The 12,723-nt window shown below is 38.1% G+C and overlaps 1 protein-coding gene across 3 annotated transcripts in view; it reads right to left on the bottom strand.

Annotated features, from left to right (window-relative positions):
* The window catches only part of rad54l2 (RAD54 like 2), a 128,232-nt gene that overhangs the window by 49,455 nt on the left and 66,054 nt on the right, over positions 1–12,723 (bottom strand). For all 3 annotated transcript variants that reach the window (XM_060835757.1, XM_060835756.1, XM_060835758.1), the window contains 4 exons: positions 11,761–11,932; positions 6,024–6,157; positions 4,356–4,400; positions 3,234–3,356 (listed from right to left, as the gene is read on the bottom strand). In XM_060835757.1, the coding sequence (XP_060691740.1) occupies positions 3,234–3,356; positions 4,356–4,400; positions 6,024–6,157; positions 11,761–11,932 (474 nt within the window). The remainder of the gene's footprint in view (positions 1–3,233; positions 3,357–4,355; positions 4,401–6,023; positions 6,158–11,760; positions 11,933–12,723) is intronic.

Genomic DNA, 12,723 nt, shown 5'->3' with positions numbered 1-12,723 from the left:
TTCATGATGATGATTTGGGTTTGGTCAGAAGGAGGACTTTGTATTGAGTCTCAACTATATATAACTGAAATTACATCAACGGTACACGGAACTGACTAAATTAGAGACATTTCTAGAAAATAGGAAACAAACTCGCTACTTTGTTGTAATTTATTCATTATTTGTCAAATTCTTGTTTCATTTTTCTATTTATTCACAAGTAGATACTCCAGTTTTCTCAGCCTGAAACCTTTCTACTCCGTGGGTAATGGCTTCCAATTCAGTTCACAACATTTTTGCATAAAGGGATATTGAACACAGTAGACAATATTACAGCATAGATGCAGAAAATGCTGGAGAAACTCAGGTCTGGCAACCTGAGGGGACAGAACGAGTTAACACTGAGTCCAATATAATTTCTTTAGAACTGCAACTTAGATCATTTTAAATCTTCAGGCTTGTGCAACTCTGCAAACATAAAATTTTTAACAAAGATGCAGCTATTGGGACAACACCTTGTAGGAATTTTTATGAAACCAAAGGTAAAATAATTCTATTAGACTTAATTAATAAGGAATTGTGCAGTTGATATAATGCAAAGACAAGTTCTTTATTCATCAATACTCTCTGTAAACTGTCACTTAAGTGAATAATCTTTTTATCCATGTTTGACCAAACATGAAGTTAGTTGTGAAATTCCAGCACACTGGAAAAAAATCAGTCACAAGGGAGTTTAGGTAGAAGGAAGCTCCTCCTGCTTTATATTAAAAGTACCACTGAAGGGCTGGTGGCTCAGAAAGGAAAAGAGAAGAATATAATAGGAAACTATTCAAAAATAGAGTGAGCTATGCATTGTGATCTTGAACAGATCTGCTCAGATTGAAGTCCATGAGCTGTAATCAGCTGGTTGAAGCTTATAATTTTATGGATACAAGGCAATTCAAAAAAAGTAGTTCAAGGTCAATGGATGTACTTCAAGGAAAGTTGGATTTTTATCAATGATCCGATGCCAGAAGTAGGCTTTCCTCAGGCAGTATGTGCAACTACCATGTTAGATAATGCAAGCATATGCAAAACTGCAGTGAAAGCAGCACCAGATAAATGGCCATTTAAGATTACATTGACTGACATTTTAGATTTGCAAGTATCTATTTACACTGTAATTTCAAAACTTAAAATTGTGTTTTTTAATTAGGTTTGAATATTTGAGAAAAGTCAACAATACATTTTGGTTTCCTGTTTTTCTCACTCACACTTTAAAGTCATTGTTTCTTAGTGACATTTGTTGCCATGGGAACTGGCAGCCCAGTACTTGAGCCTGGGGCCTTCATGACCACACTGACTCAGTAATACAAAACATGCCTTTACTGGCGAGAAAGGTTACACATCTAGAACTGAAACATTTTTTTCATTCTATGGGTTATCATGACACCACGAATGTAGAATTGCAGTTAAGTATGGTGATGAGAAATGATTCAGTTATTCACCAAAAAGCAGAGAATGCATAGGCAGGTTTAATAGAAGTCTGCAACACCATGAAGGGTATCAATTGGTAAATGGTAATTGTTTCTGGTAGTAGATAGGTCAGTAACCAAAAGGCACAACAAGATGTAAGGTAACTGATGAAAGAACCAGAGGGTAATAACTTCACAAATCTAGCAAAATACCTGACTTTCAATTCTGCTGGTACATAAGGGATTGAAATATCACAGTGTGAATGCTGCTCCCTACAGTGAGACCTAAGATATTTAAGTAAACGTCTCTGCAATCAATCTAAGTTCACCACTGAGTTCACGTCAGTGATTAATTTATTTGCGCACTTCCAAATTGCAAACTTAAAAACATTTGCTGTTCCGGCCAGAAGTGTAGCTAAGATTTAGAACTTTACAAGAAGAATAATGAAAGTGAAGAGTATTTGATTTTAGGCTAGAGATTTGCATTAGAAAGACTGAAAATGAGGGACAACATCCCTAATGTGCGTGGAACAGATTACAGGAGCATTTGGTAGCCTCTCTGTTAAAAACATATGCCATGACATTATTAAATCCCAGATCTAAAAATGAAGGATAAAGCAGGGATATCGGTCACCATACCCCCAGCAGGTAGTGACAACCTTCAAGATTTCTTTGGTGTCTCTTAATTAACTTTCTCTTTCCTTATTACGTTTCCCTTCGTGGTTATTGCAAGATCACAATAGAGTGCAGGAGAAAAGCAACATTTCATACATACTGAAAATCCAAAATAAAAACAGAAAACGTCAGAAGCACTCAGCAGATCCTGTATCATCAAAAGTGAGACACCGGCTTTGTTGCCATTCTAAAGAGGGGTGATCACCTGTACTGCTCATTTTAAAAAGAATTTCAATTCATTCATGGGGTAAGGGCATCGCTGGCTAGGCCAGCACTTCTGCCCATTCATACTTGCCAAGAAGACAGTTAAGAGTCAACCAGATTGCTGTTGGTCTGGAGTCACATGCAGGCCAAACTAGTTGAGGATGGCAGTTTCCTTACCTAAAGGATATTCTTGAACCAGATAGATATTTCCTAAAAACCAACAATGGTTTTGTGGTTAGCGTAGGATTCAATTACAGATTTTCAAAATTGAATTTAAATTCAACTGAATTGAATTCAAATTCAACTGAATTGAATTCTCTGCCATGGTAAAATTTGAACCCGGGTCCTCGGAACATTACCTGGATTAACAGTCTAGAGGTAATACCACTAAGCCATCACTTCCCTCCCTGAAGGACATTACTGAAACAGATGGGCTTTTCCAACAATGATTACACTCTTAATTCCAAATATTTACGGAATTCAAATTCCACCATATGATGTGGGTCCCCAGAACATTACCTGGGTCCCTGGATTAACAGTCTAGGCCATCCCCTCCCTTAACATACAAGAACATGGACAGACGGTACATTGTATATAATATTTGTTAAGATGGTAAAATTATAATAAATGTTTCATGTTCATTCACTTCAAACTTTATCTTTATTCATTGTTTGTTTCTTGAACATTTATGGTTAGATTCTGAAGCGATTTGTAAACCCAGATGTGACCATCTCATATCAAAATTTACCCATCCCTTATCTTAAAGGCAGACTAGCTTGGCAATTCCTGTGAAACGGTACCTCTGTACACACTTGCTTTCTTTTGGTGTGGACATAAAACTGGGGAGATGGGTGGAGGAAGAGAAAACTATACAGGGTACAAATATCGTGGATTTCAATGATCTCCGTGCCTAACACTCACCATTCTTTAAGACCTGCTCCTCGGCTGCTGCACCTTCTTCACTCCCACTGCTTATATCCACACAGATTACCTCAGGTTTGGGGAGTCTTGGGGGAACTTCATCTGTTTTCTGTGCAGTTTCTTCTGAAATGAGAAATTAGAAGGGTGGATACAACTGCTTCTGCTGATAACCATTTCTTTTTAACCAACATTTCTTCACTTAGAGTCAGAGAGGTCTACAAGAAGAAAAAAGCCCTTCAACCCATTGTGTCTACACCAGTCAAAAACAATCTAAGTATTCTAATCCCATTTCTCATTACGTGGTGCATAGCTTTTTATGCCTTGGCATTGTAAGTGCCAAACTTAAGAACTTCTTCCAGTACAGAAGCTGAGTATTGCTCAGTTGTCAATTGTCCCATTGAGTACAAGATGTGCCTTTTTACAGTAATACCACCTGCTTTCGTTTCTATTGCAGATATAGAATCTAAGCATTTGTGCCTTCATTTCTTCTTTTACTTAAATGTCCATTTCTGATCTTGGCAACCAGTCTCAGAAATGGGAACTTTAGGTACAGTTCACATAATTAAAGCATCACATTTCCAAAACTGTCAACTTTTACTGATGCATGAAATCAGAACAACATTTGGAGAAATGGGAGCATTATATTTTATTTGTTATATCTGTGATGAACACTTAAGATTAGTTATCTTTCTTTGGTTCAACAAATTGTACCCCTTCAAATTATGGCACAGCGGTTCAAAAGGAGAGTGTTCTTGATAATAAATGTGATCATCCACTACAATATCTGTTGAGTGGGCATTTGAGCAAGCTCATGAAGGAAAGACTTTCATTCCATTTCTCAGCATCTACTATTGGCCTCCTCAGACAATTAAGTTTTACAGTGTGGGGCACAACTTAATTGTTACCAGTTATCTATTTGATTTATGTAACTGAAGAAACTGAACAGATTTAAAGGCCTGTAACTTGTGGACGTGATAGTTTGCCTAAAAATGCATCTTTCTATTGACCCTTTGATATTTTCAATCATTTTAACTGATTTACATGCAAAGGGCTGTAACAGTAACAGACTGCTTAATGCAGCAGTACTTGTATAAAAACACTAAGATAAACATGTTCACTTACCCTCATTCCAGACTGGCTCTTTTTTTAAGGTTTGAGTATTGGATTCTGAGGGTAGTAGAAAAACAGATTTTAGAAACATTCGTGATCAAAGGTCACTTGCTTAAGGCCAGTTGGCCAAGGGCAGTCATTGTTGGACAGCTTATGAAATCATTATGGTCACTCTTTAATCCCTCATGGACTCTCTACACCTTACTTCTGTAACCTTTTTGGCCTGTAATGCTCCAAGACATCTGAAGTCGTTCCTTCCAACCTTTTATGCATCACATCTTCCCTTTGACCTTGCACCGGGGTCCATATCTTCAGTTATGTCAAGAATTAGCTCCCTAAATCTATGCATCTCACTCAGTTTAGGACACTCCTCAAAACTGAAGCCCAAGCTTTTGATCAGGTGACCTAGCATCTCCTTCACAGATGTGATGGCAAATTTTCTCTGATAACAAACATTTCGTGGCATTAAAAATGTGCTATTCAGTTGCACTTTGTCTTAATGCTGTCCAGGTTAATATGCATTTATTTGAGGCCAAGTATTTAAAAGCATTAAAAAAAAAACTCAGGATCAACATACATATTGCTTTGCTTTGGATCTTAAATCAACTTTTGTTTAAACATAACCAATGCCTTTACACGACATTCAAGAATGCAAGTCTATACTCCTGATGGGGAGTTTAACTAGGGAACATTATTTAGAAAGTCAGGTTCGAGACCTTGACAGACCTGCAGCATTGTCACATTACAGGTATTAAAGATGACTCCCCAGAACATCAGAAGAACCAAAGTGGAAATGCTGATCATCACTAATTTTCTCAAATTTGTGCTTCAGCTTTGTCGGCCTCAGTTTGCCAACTTTTGGCTGAAGGCCTTTTTGCCAAGCACAATTTCCAAAAATGTAGATTTATGCCAGGCTGACTAGCTTTATTTCTATTGCAAACTGTTGATTGTCCTTTCCTCTCCAAATAAGTTTCATGCCATTTTCAACTCATGGACATCCCTTTAGCCAACTTCTATTTGTCTGCGTATTTCAGTTCCTAGATTTCTGCACAATTTTCAAACGATGGAGAAACCTAAAATCAAAGTCAATCTTTGCCAAATAGAGCCTTTCAGGAACAATCTTTCTTAAGTATGATGAGCAGTAAGGGATGAACCTAAAAATGTCAAATGACAATTCCACGGCTGTCTCCTTGATGCTTTTTGTAAACCCACCAGCAGCAATAACCTGCTAGAAATCAAAATAATTTACCCCCTATGCATAAAGTAGTCTCCATCTATCAGTTCCACTGTCCCTCCAAATTAAATGGAGATCCTTCTAGTCTTGATAGTCCATTGCCTCATTTTCACTTTCATTGTGCCTCTGCAATATATCAGCTTCATTAAATTGAGAGGTGGCTTGCCTATGCCCAGAGTTACATGAATCGAAGTTCTGTTAGAAAATATCTCATTTTTGCAATGCCTCTTTTGGCACTGCTCACCATTATTGTTTTCTGTGGATAACAAAGATTGGGTCCGAGAATTCAGGATGTATACAAACATTTTAAAGGGCTTGTTGCTTACTTATACCAGGTGATGCAATTACCACTTTTTGACACAAACACAAGTGTTGCTGGGGAAGGTCCTGCAAGTCATCAGTAAAAGCTGCAAGAGAAACAATAGGTAGACTGGTGGCCCTCTCACCTTGTATGAGATCAAATGGCAAAGTTGGTAACACAAATTCCTTCCTCTGTTGCTCAAGGCGTTTGAGTCGCTCTAATTCCTCCAGCTGTGCTGCTTTGGTTCCAGCCTCAAGTTGGTCCTCCCGTAGTAGTTTTCTGAGAAAGCGGAAGACAGATATTAAAAGGATTTAGATGAAAAAGACCCACACTTTAAAATGGTTATAATTCAGCACTGAAAATAGTCAATACATTGCTATTGAGTGAATTGCACGATCACCACATTATGTGCAAACGCAGGAGATGGGGAGATACTAAACGAGTACTTTGCATCAATGTTTACTGTGAAGTAGGATATGGAAGACATAGAATATGGGGAAATAAATAATGATGCCTTTAAAAACGTCCATATTACAGAGGTGGTGGCACTGGATGTCTTAAAATGCATAAGGGTGGATAAATCCCCAGGACCTGATCATGTGCACCCTAGAACTCTGTGCAAAGCTAGGGAAGTGATTGTTGGGCTCCTTGCTGAGATATTTCCATCATCTATAAAACTGGAAAACTGAAGGATGGCTAACGTGGTGTCACTATTTAAGGAAAGTGGTAAAGAAAAACCAAGGAATTATAGACCGGTGAGTCTGACATCGGTGGTGGGAAGGTTGTTAGAGGAAATCCTGAGCGACAGAATTTGCATGCATTTGGAAAGGTAAGGACTGGTTAGGGATAGTCAACATGGCTGTGTGTATGGAAAGTCATCTCTCTCTAACTTGATTGAGTTTTTTTGTAGTAATGAAAAGGACTGATGAGGGCAGAGCGATGGATGTCATCTTTATGAATTTCAGCAAAGTGTTTGACAAGGCTCCTCGTGGTAGACTGGTTAGAATACAGAGAGAACTAGTCCATTTGGATACAGAACTGGTTCGAAGGTAGACGACGGAGGATGGATTGATGCTTTTCAGGCTGGATGTCTAGGACCAGTGGTGTGCCACAAGGATCAGTTCTTGACCCACTACTTTTCCTCATATATATATATATATAAATGATTTGGATATGAACATGGTTGGTATGGTTAGTAAGTTTGCAGGTAACACCATAATTGGTGGTGTAGTGGTCAGCAAAGATTACCTGAGAGTACCAACAGAACCTTGACCAGATGGGCCAATCGGACGAGGAGTGGCAAATGGAGTTTAATTTCAATAAATGTGAGCATCAGCATTTTGGAAAGGCAAATCAGGGCAAGACTTTCAACTTAATAAGGAGGTCCTGGGGAGTGTTACTGAACAAAGAGACCTTAGAGCACATGTTCATTGTTCCATGAAAGTAGAGTTGCAGGTAGAGAGAATAGTGAAGGCAGCATTTGGTATGCTTTCCTTTACTGGTCAGTGCATTGATTATAGGAGTTGAGGGGTCATGTTGCAGTTGTGCAGGACATTAGTTAGGGCACTTTTGGAATACTGTGTGCAATTCTGCTCTCCCTGCATTGGGAAGGATGTTGTGAAACTTGAAAGCGTTCAGAAAAGATTTACAAGGATTTTGCCAGGGTTGGAGGATTTGAACTGTAGAGAGCGGCTTAACAGGTTGGGGCTATTTTCCCTACAGTATCAGATGCTGAGGGGTGACCTTATAGAGATCTGTAAAATCATGAGGGACATGAATAGGATAAATAGACAAGATATTTTCCCCAGGATGGGGGAATCCAAAACTAAAGGGCTTAGGTTTAAGGTGAGAGGGTAATGACTGAAAAGGGGCTCCAGGGGCAACTTTTTCACACAGAGGGTGGTGCCAGAGGAAATGATGGAGGCTGGCACATTTACAACATTTAATAAGCATCTGGATGGGTATGTGAATAAGAAGAGTTTCGAGGGATATGGGCCAAATGCTGACAAATGAGACTAGATTAACTTGGGATATCTGGTCGGAATGGATGAGTTGGACCAAAGGATCTGTTTCCATGCTGTACATCTCCATTATGCTAAGGGAAATGGGTCTGGTTGGATTACTTTTCGGAGGGTCGGTGTGGACTTGTTGGGCCAAAGGGCCTGTTTCCCCACACTGTAGGGAATCTAAGCTAATGTAAACCAAAACACAATTTTCCAAGTTAAAACTTGTGACCTCAAACAGATAGGAAAAAATGATAACCAGTAAGCATTGTGGCATTGCAGTTAAAAATCATTTGACTTATTTCAAGCACTGATACAAACTGCAGTTAGCAGGCTTCCATTAAATTTTGCCATTTTCATTTATTGTGATCTTAACCATACTAAGTATCTTCCCAAGACTCCATGTATTTACGCTTGCTTATGCTACTGGTATTTTGTCCTCTTCTGCCATTGAGGATAATAAGAATCATTAAACCAACCAGTCAATCATTTCCCTGTTATTTTTCAGCCACTCCAATGTCACTGATGGGCATTCTCCTTTACCACACCCTTTCTCAATAAATTTAGAAATATTAATTTTAATCTTAATACTACCAGCAAGGTGTTATTTTCACATTCTTTGGCACTTCAGTAATAAGTGCAACCGTAGCTGCTTGTGATCTATCTCCCAGGCTGTTGGAGTTTCCATTTTGTCTTACCATTTTGTAAACTTTTTCTTTCAGCTTGCTACTATCTCTAACCTCATTTGTTAACCATGTTTAACTACATTAGTGGAAATGTTGTCTTTTAAGAGTATGTATAGATTGTTCTCCCATAACACGTTTATTAAACATGATTTGATTGTAATGTGATTTGTGAATTATGGACTTTTTTTTATATAAAGTGAACTATGCTTGCTATTACACAATTCCATCCCTGGCACTAGCTGAACAGAAAATCCCAGTCTCCAGATCCTCTGCCTGCTAAACGCAAATTCAGTGTCTTCAGGTAAAACAGGAATGTAATCAGCTCTGCAAGCCTTGAAAATTAGCTTGAAATTGGGAATTATAGGTGACATTTAGAAGGAATTTTATTTCAAACTGGGGGAGAATTGTGAGGAGGACGTCAACATCACATGGCCAGTCAGCATTTGTGTTTTCTGGTGAAGAGCTTCGTGTAAGATACAGTGCTGCAGCCAGTGATTTTAGTGTTAAACTGTTAAATTTACTGTGTTATTTCATTAAAATATGAGATTTCAAGATTTACTTGGACCAGGTTATCATTTGTTAGGCTAACTACTATTTTTGTTTCGATTTTAACTGATATCTTTGATGGTTTGTCCTAATCCTGTTTCTCCCACAAGCAGCATTATTTATATTGTGCTATTTTCTTTAACACAGTCTCACATGGGAATGCAACTACCATGTTATAGGAGAACTACCTGTACTAGTTTTGCAACCTATAAATACTTCACAAGTTTTCTCACTGCTTATCCATTCACAATTAATTCCAGCTCACCAGTGTCAGTTAACCTCTCATCCCTTCAAAATTCAAGATGATGATTCTGACACCTCATATCCCATTAATTAATTATTTACAAGTTGCTTCCTTCCCGTTACATTGTGAATTAATTAATTCAGTTCAAACTCCATTTCTAAGGAAGTGCAAAGGAATGAAATTTACTTGCTCGCCAGAGTTCTACTTAAATACCCTGGCATTTAGCCGTCACTTCCAGCTACCACTTCAGGTCTCTCTCACTCTCGAATTTGACTCCTATCACCAATCTTTCATTCCCACCATCATCTTACCAAGAGTAATCAACACTTGGAAATAAATGGCAACTTGCACATGACATCTGAATATTAAAAATAATTATTTTGCCATATTACCCAAATGATCGAAGTTAGCACGCCTAGCTCAATTCCCAAATTCCTTTCTAATTATCTTTGACTATTTAATTCTCTTCATTGAATGCTAATGACTCCAGCAACATTTGGTGAACTTCAGTGTTTAGTCACCTTCCCAAATGCAAAACACAGTTTAGTCCTACATAGGATTATCTCATTAAATTGACATTAGGCTCAGAAATCTAGAATTTTGACACAGATTTAAAATGATCAAATGCTGGCATATACAATGCTGGTATGACAACATACCTGGAGTATTGTGCCTTATTAAGAAACAAATTTCTTATTCAGTTCCAAATTTTTTCTTTGTAGCTTTTAAAGAGTCTTCCATTTGAACTTCTAGCAAACATTTTCATTAGTTCAAACAATACCAGAAGAAGTTGCACTATGAACTTTAAATGCCACTTATTTTAAAAGCACTTTTAAATGCACACTGCTTGGTTCCCATTAGTTTATTGTGGCGATCTCCAGTCTATCCATTCTTGAAATTAGGCAAATGCTTCAGTTGCTTAACTCAATTTGACACTTTTTTCAATTTAGAACCGTTGCCTGTTATGATTAGGAATCAACCCATGGGCCTGAGGACTATATGAATCAACTGTGCCCTGCTTCTGTCAGGATCACTATTCCAAACTAACAAATAGTATGCCTTATACGTCATGAGTAGAAACAATACATCGGAGTAAGTGAGCAGAAGTGACTCAAAGCATTCAGATTTCAAAAAACATAACTATTCCTGTTGTAACTAATCAGTCGATCTCAAAGGCAGTAAGGAGGGTACTAAGATGACACAGGACTATGATGGGCTGTAAGCGATGTACCACAATGCTATCCAGCAGCCTTGGGCTGATGTGAAAATTAAGTAACGAAGATAGAGTTTCTGAACTATCACAATCCAAGTGATGGAAATGGATGTCAATTGATGCAAGATGGTGAATTAGCAACCCTGGTCAAATATTATGCCAGTACCCATCAAGCCTATTCAGAAAATAAACCTTTTGTGAATGGACCATACTCAAGATTACTACAACCTTGCATTAATTCTGTTGATATTTTTTGTAACTTAGAGTTTTACTTTGTCTGCATTCAGGTTCTGCATCAATGTGCACAGATGTTGTATGTGTTACTTCTGCTGTGTGACGTTTCCAAGTGAGCATTAATGATTGCTCATTGAGAAAGACAAAGTGAATAATAAAGAATGTTATATAGATTCGACCATCAGAAGGCAATTTTCTTCGCAAGCCTAGCATCTAAACTGATTCAATGGACTGGAAAGCAAAGGTAACTTTACTTTCTAATGTTGGTTAGCTCTGAGTGAATTAGCTAATTTCATCTGGTGAAAAGGGAAGGAAAAATAGGCCTAATGTTAAAAGATAGAGTTGATGGCTGCTTCATTCTTAAACAAAATCATATTATTAGAATAAACAGCCACTGAGACCTTAGACAGGAACTGAACAATTAAATGAAGGCACAAAACAAGCTCAACTGTAACCAATACTGATGACAGTTCATTCTAATTAGGCTGCAATTTTTTTATTTGTCAAGGTAAAGGCCCTTAACGTTGAACAGATATTTTTTAGTTAGATGTTGCAACACTGTAAAATTCAGATTAAATCTTCCTGCAGTACTTTACATAATGGTTTAATAAATCCTTTATTCTGTTGAAGATCTTTCTTACTGTTCCAAATCGGTGCACTTCATATGAAACATTAAAAAGTAACAGCTGAATACTAATATCTGGTCATTATGTGGGATATCTGGGATTATGTTTTCAGTATCAAATTCCTGAACTTGTCTTTTCCACCGGCTGAACAGGTTCCCTTGCCAAAACTACTTCCTTTAGAACAGAACAAGCCAATCATTTCAGATTGCGCAGCCTGCTTCAAACAGCTCTGTGATCACATGGACTGCAGCCTGCATCAATGCCAGTGCACACAAAGCAAAATTGTTGCCTGCTCTTTCCCAGGACTTAAACAGGAAGAACTTGTCATACCGGATGTTTCTCCTCATGTGGCCAGGCTTTGTTGACCTCTGCTTCTTGCCATTTTCTGAGCAAGACTGCTTCCTTTCATTCTGTGATGAGGTAGTTGAAGTGGAGCATTTCCATCCTCTGGCATCGGGCTGTGGAGAATGCTCAGAACCGACAGGGGTGGGCTCAGAATCATCTGAAAGGAAGAATGGGAACAACAAAATTTCAAGGTAGATACAAGCCTTTATCACTCAACCACAAATAGTTCAACACTTACTGTGTTAACAACAGTACAAAACATCCTTTATTCAAGTGATAAACTGGTCATATCCTAGCCACGAATGCACTCAAACTGCTAATATAACTAGGAAGGCAGATAAAAGATAATCAACAGCCATCACATGAGAGGATTTCCAAAAGGCATTCACAAGAAGGGGACCACACAAAATATTAGTAAGAAACTCTAAGACTTGTGTGCAGCAGATTTTAGAACATGTAGGGGAATGACAGGGAAAAAAAGAACAGAGATTGCAGGGGCATCTTCAAGTTGACGGCTGTAACTAGTCAAGGGATAGAGCCTTATTTGTTTACAGTCTAGATTAATAACAGAGTGAGAATAACTTATTTAAACTGGCTGACATTACAAAAACTGGGTGGAAATGTAAGCTGATAATCATAAGAAACCTGAGTAGGCCAGCAAGCCTCTACATTATTCAGTAAGGTCATTGCTGATCTGAAAGCTGTTTTACAGCCATTTATTGCCTGCTGAACATTACCCTGTAGTCCACAATGAGTTCACTACACAGTTATTTTTAATCAATGCAGCATGCTGTGACACAGCTCCAGGGCAAGTAGGACTTTAACCCAGATCTTCTGCCTCAGAAGTAGAGACATTACTAACTGCACCACAAGATCCCTTCACCAGACAGCCTTTACTCTCTCACTATGACTTTGAAAATGAAGCCATCTTTGTACATTGGTTTTATT

Source organism: Hemiscyllium ocellatum, chromosome 14 (genome assembly GCF_020745735.1).
Source record: "Hemiscyllium ocellatum isolate sHemOce1 chromosome 14, sHemOce1.pat.X.cur, whole genome shotgun sequence".
Lineage (NCBI taxonomy): Eukaryota > Metazoa > Chordata > Chondrichthyes > Orectolobiformes > Hemiscylliidae > Hemiscyllium > Hemiscyllium ocellatum.
This window is presented reverse-complemented; position numbering and strand designations above follow the sequence as displayed.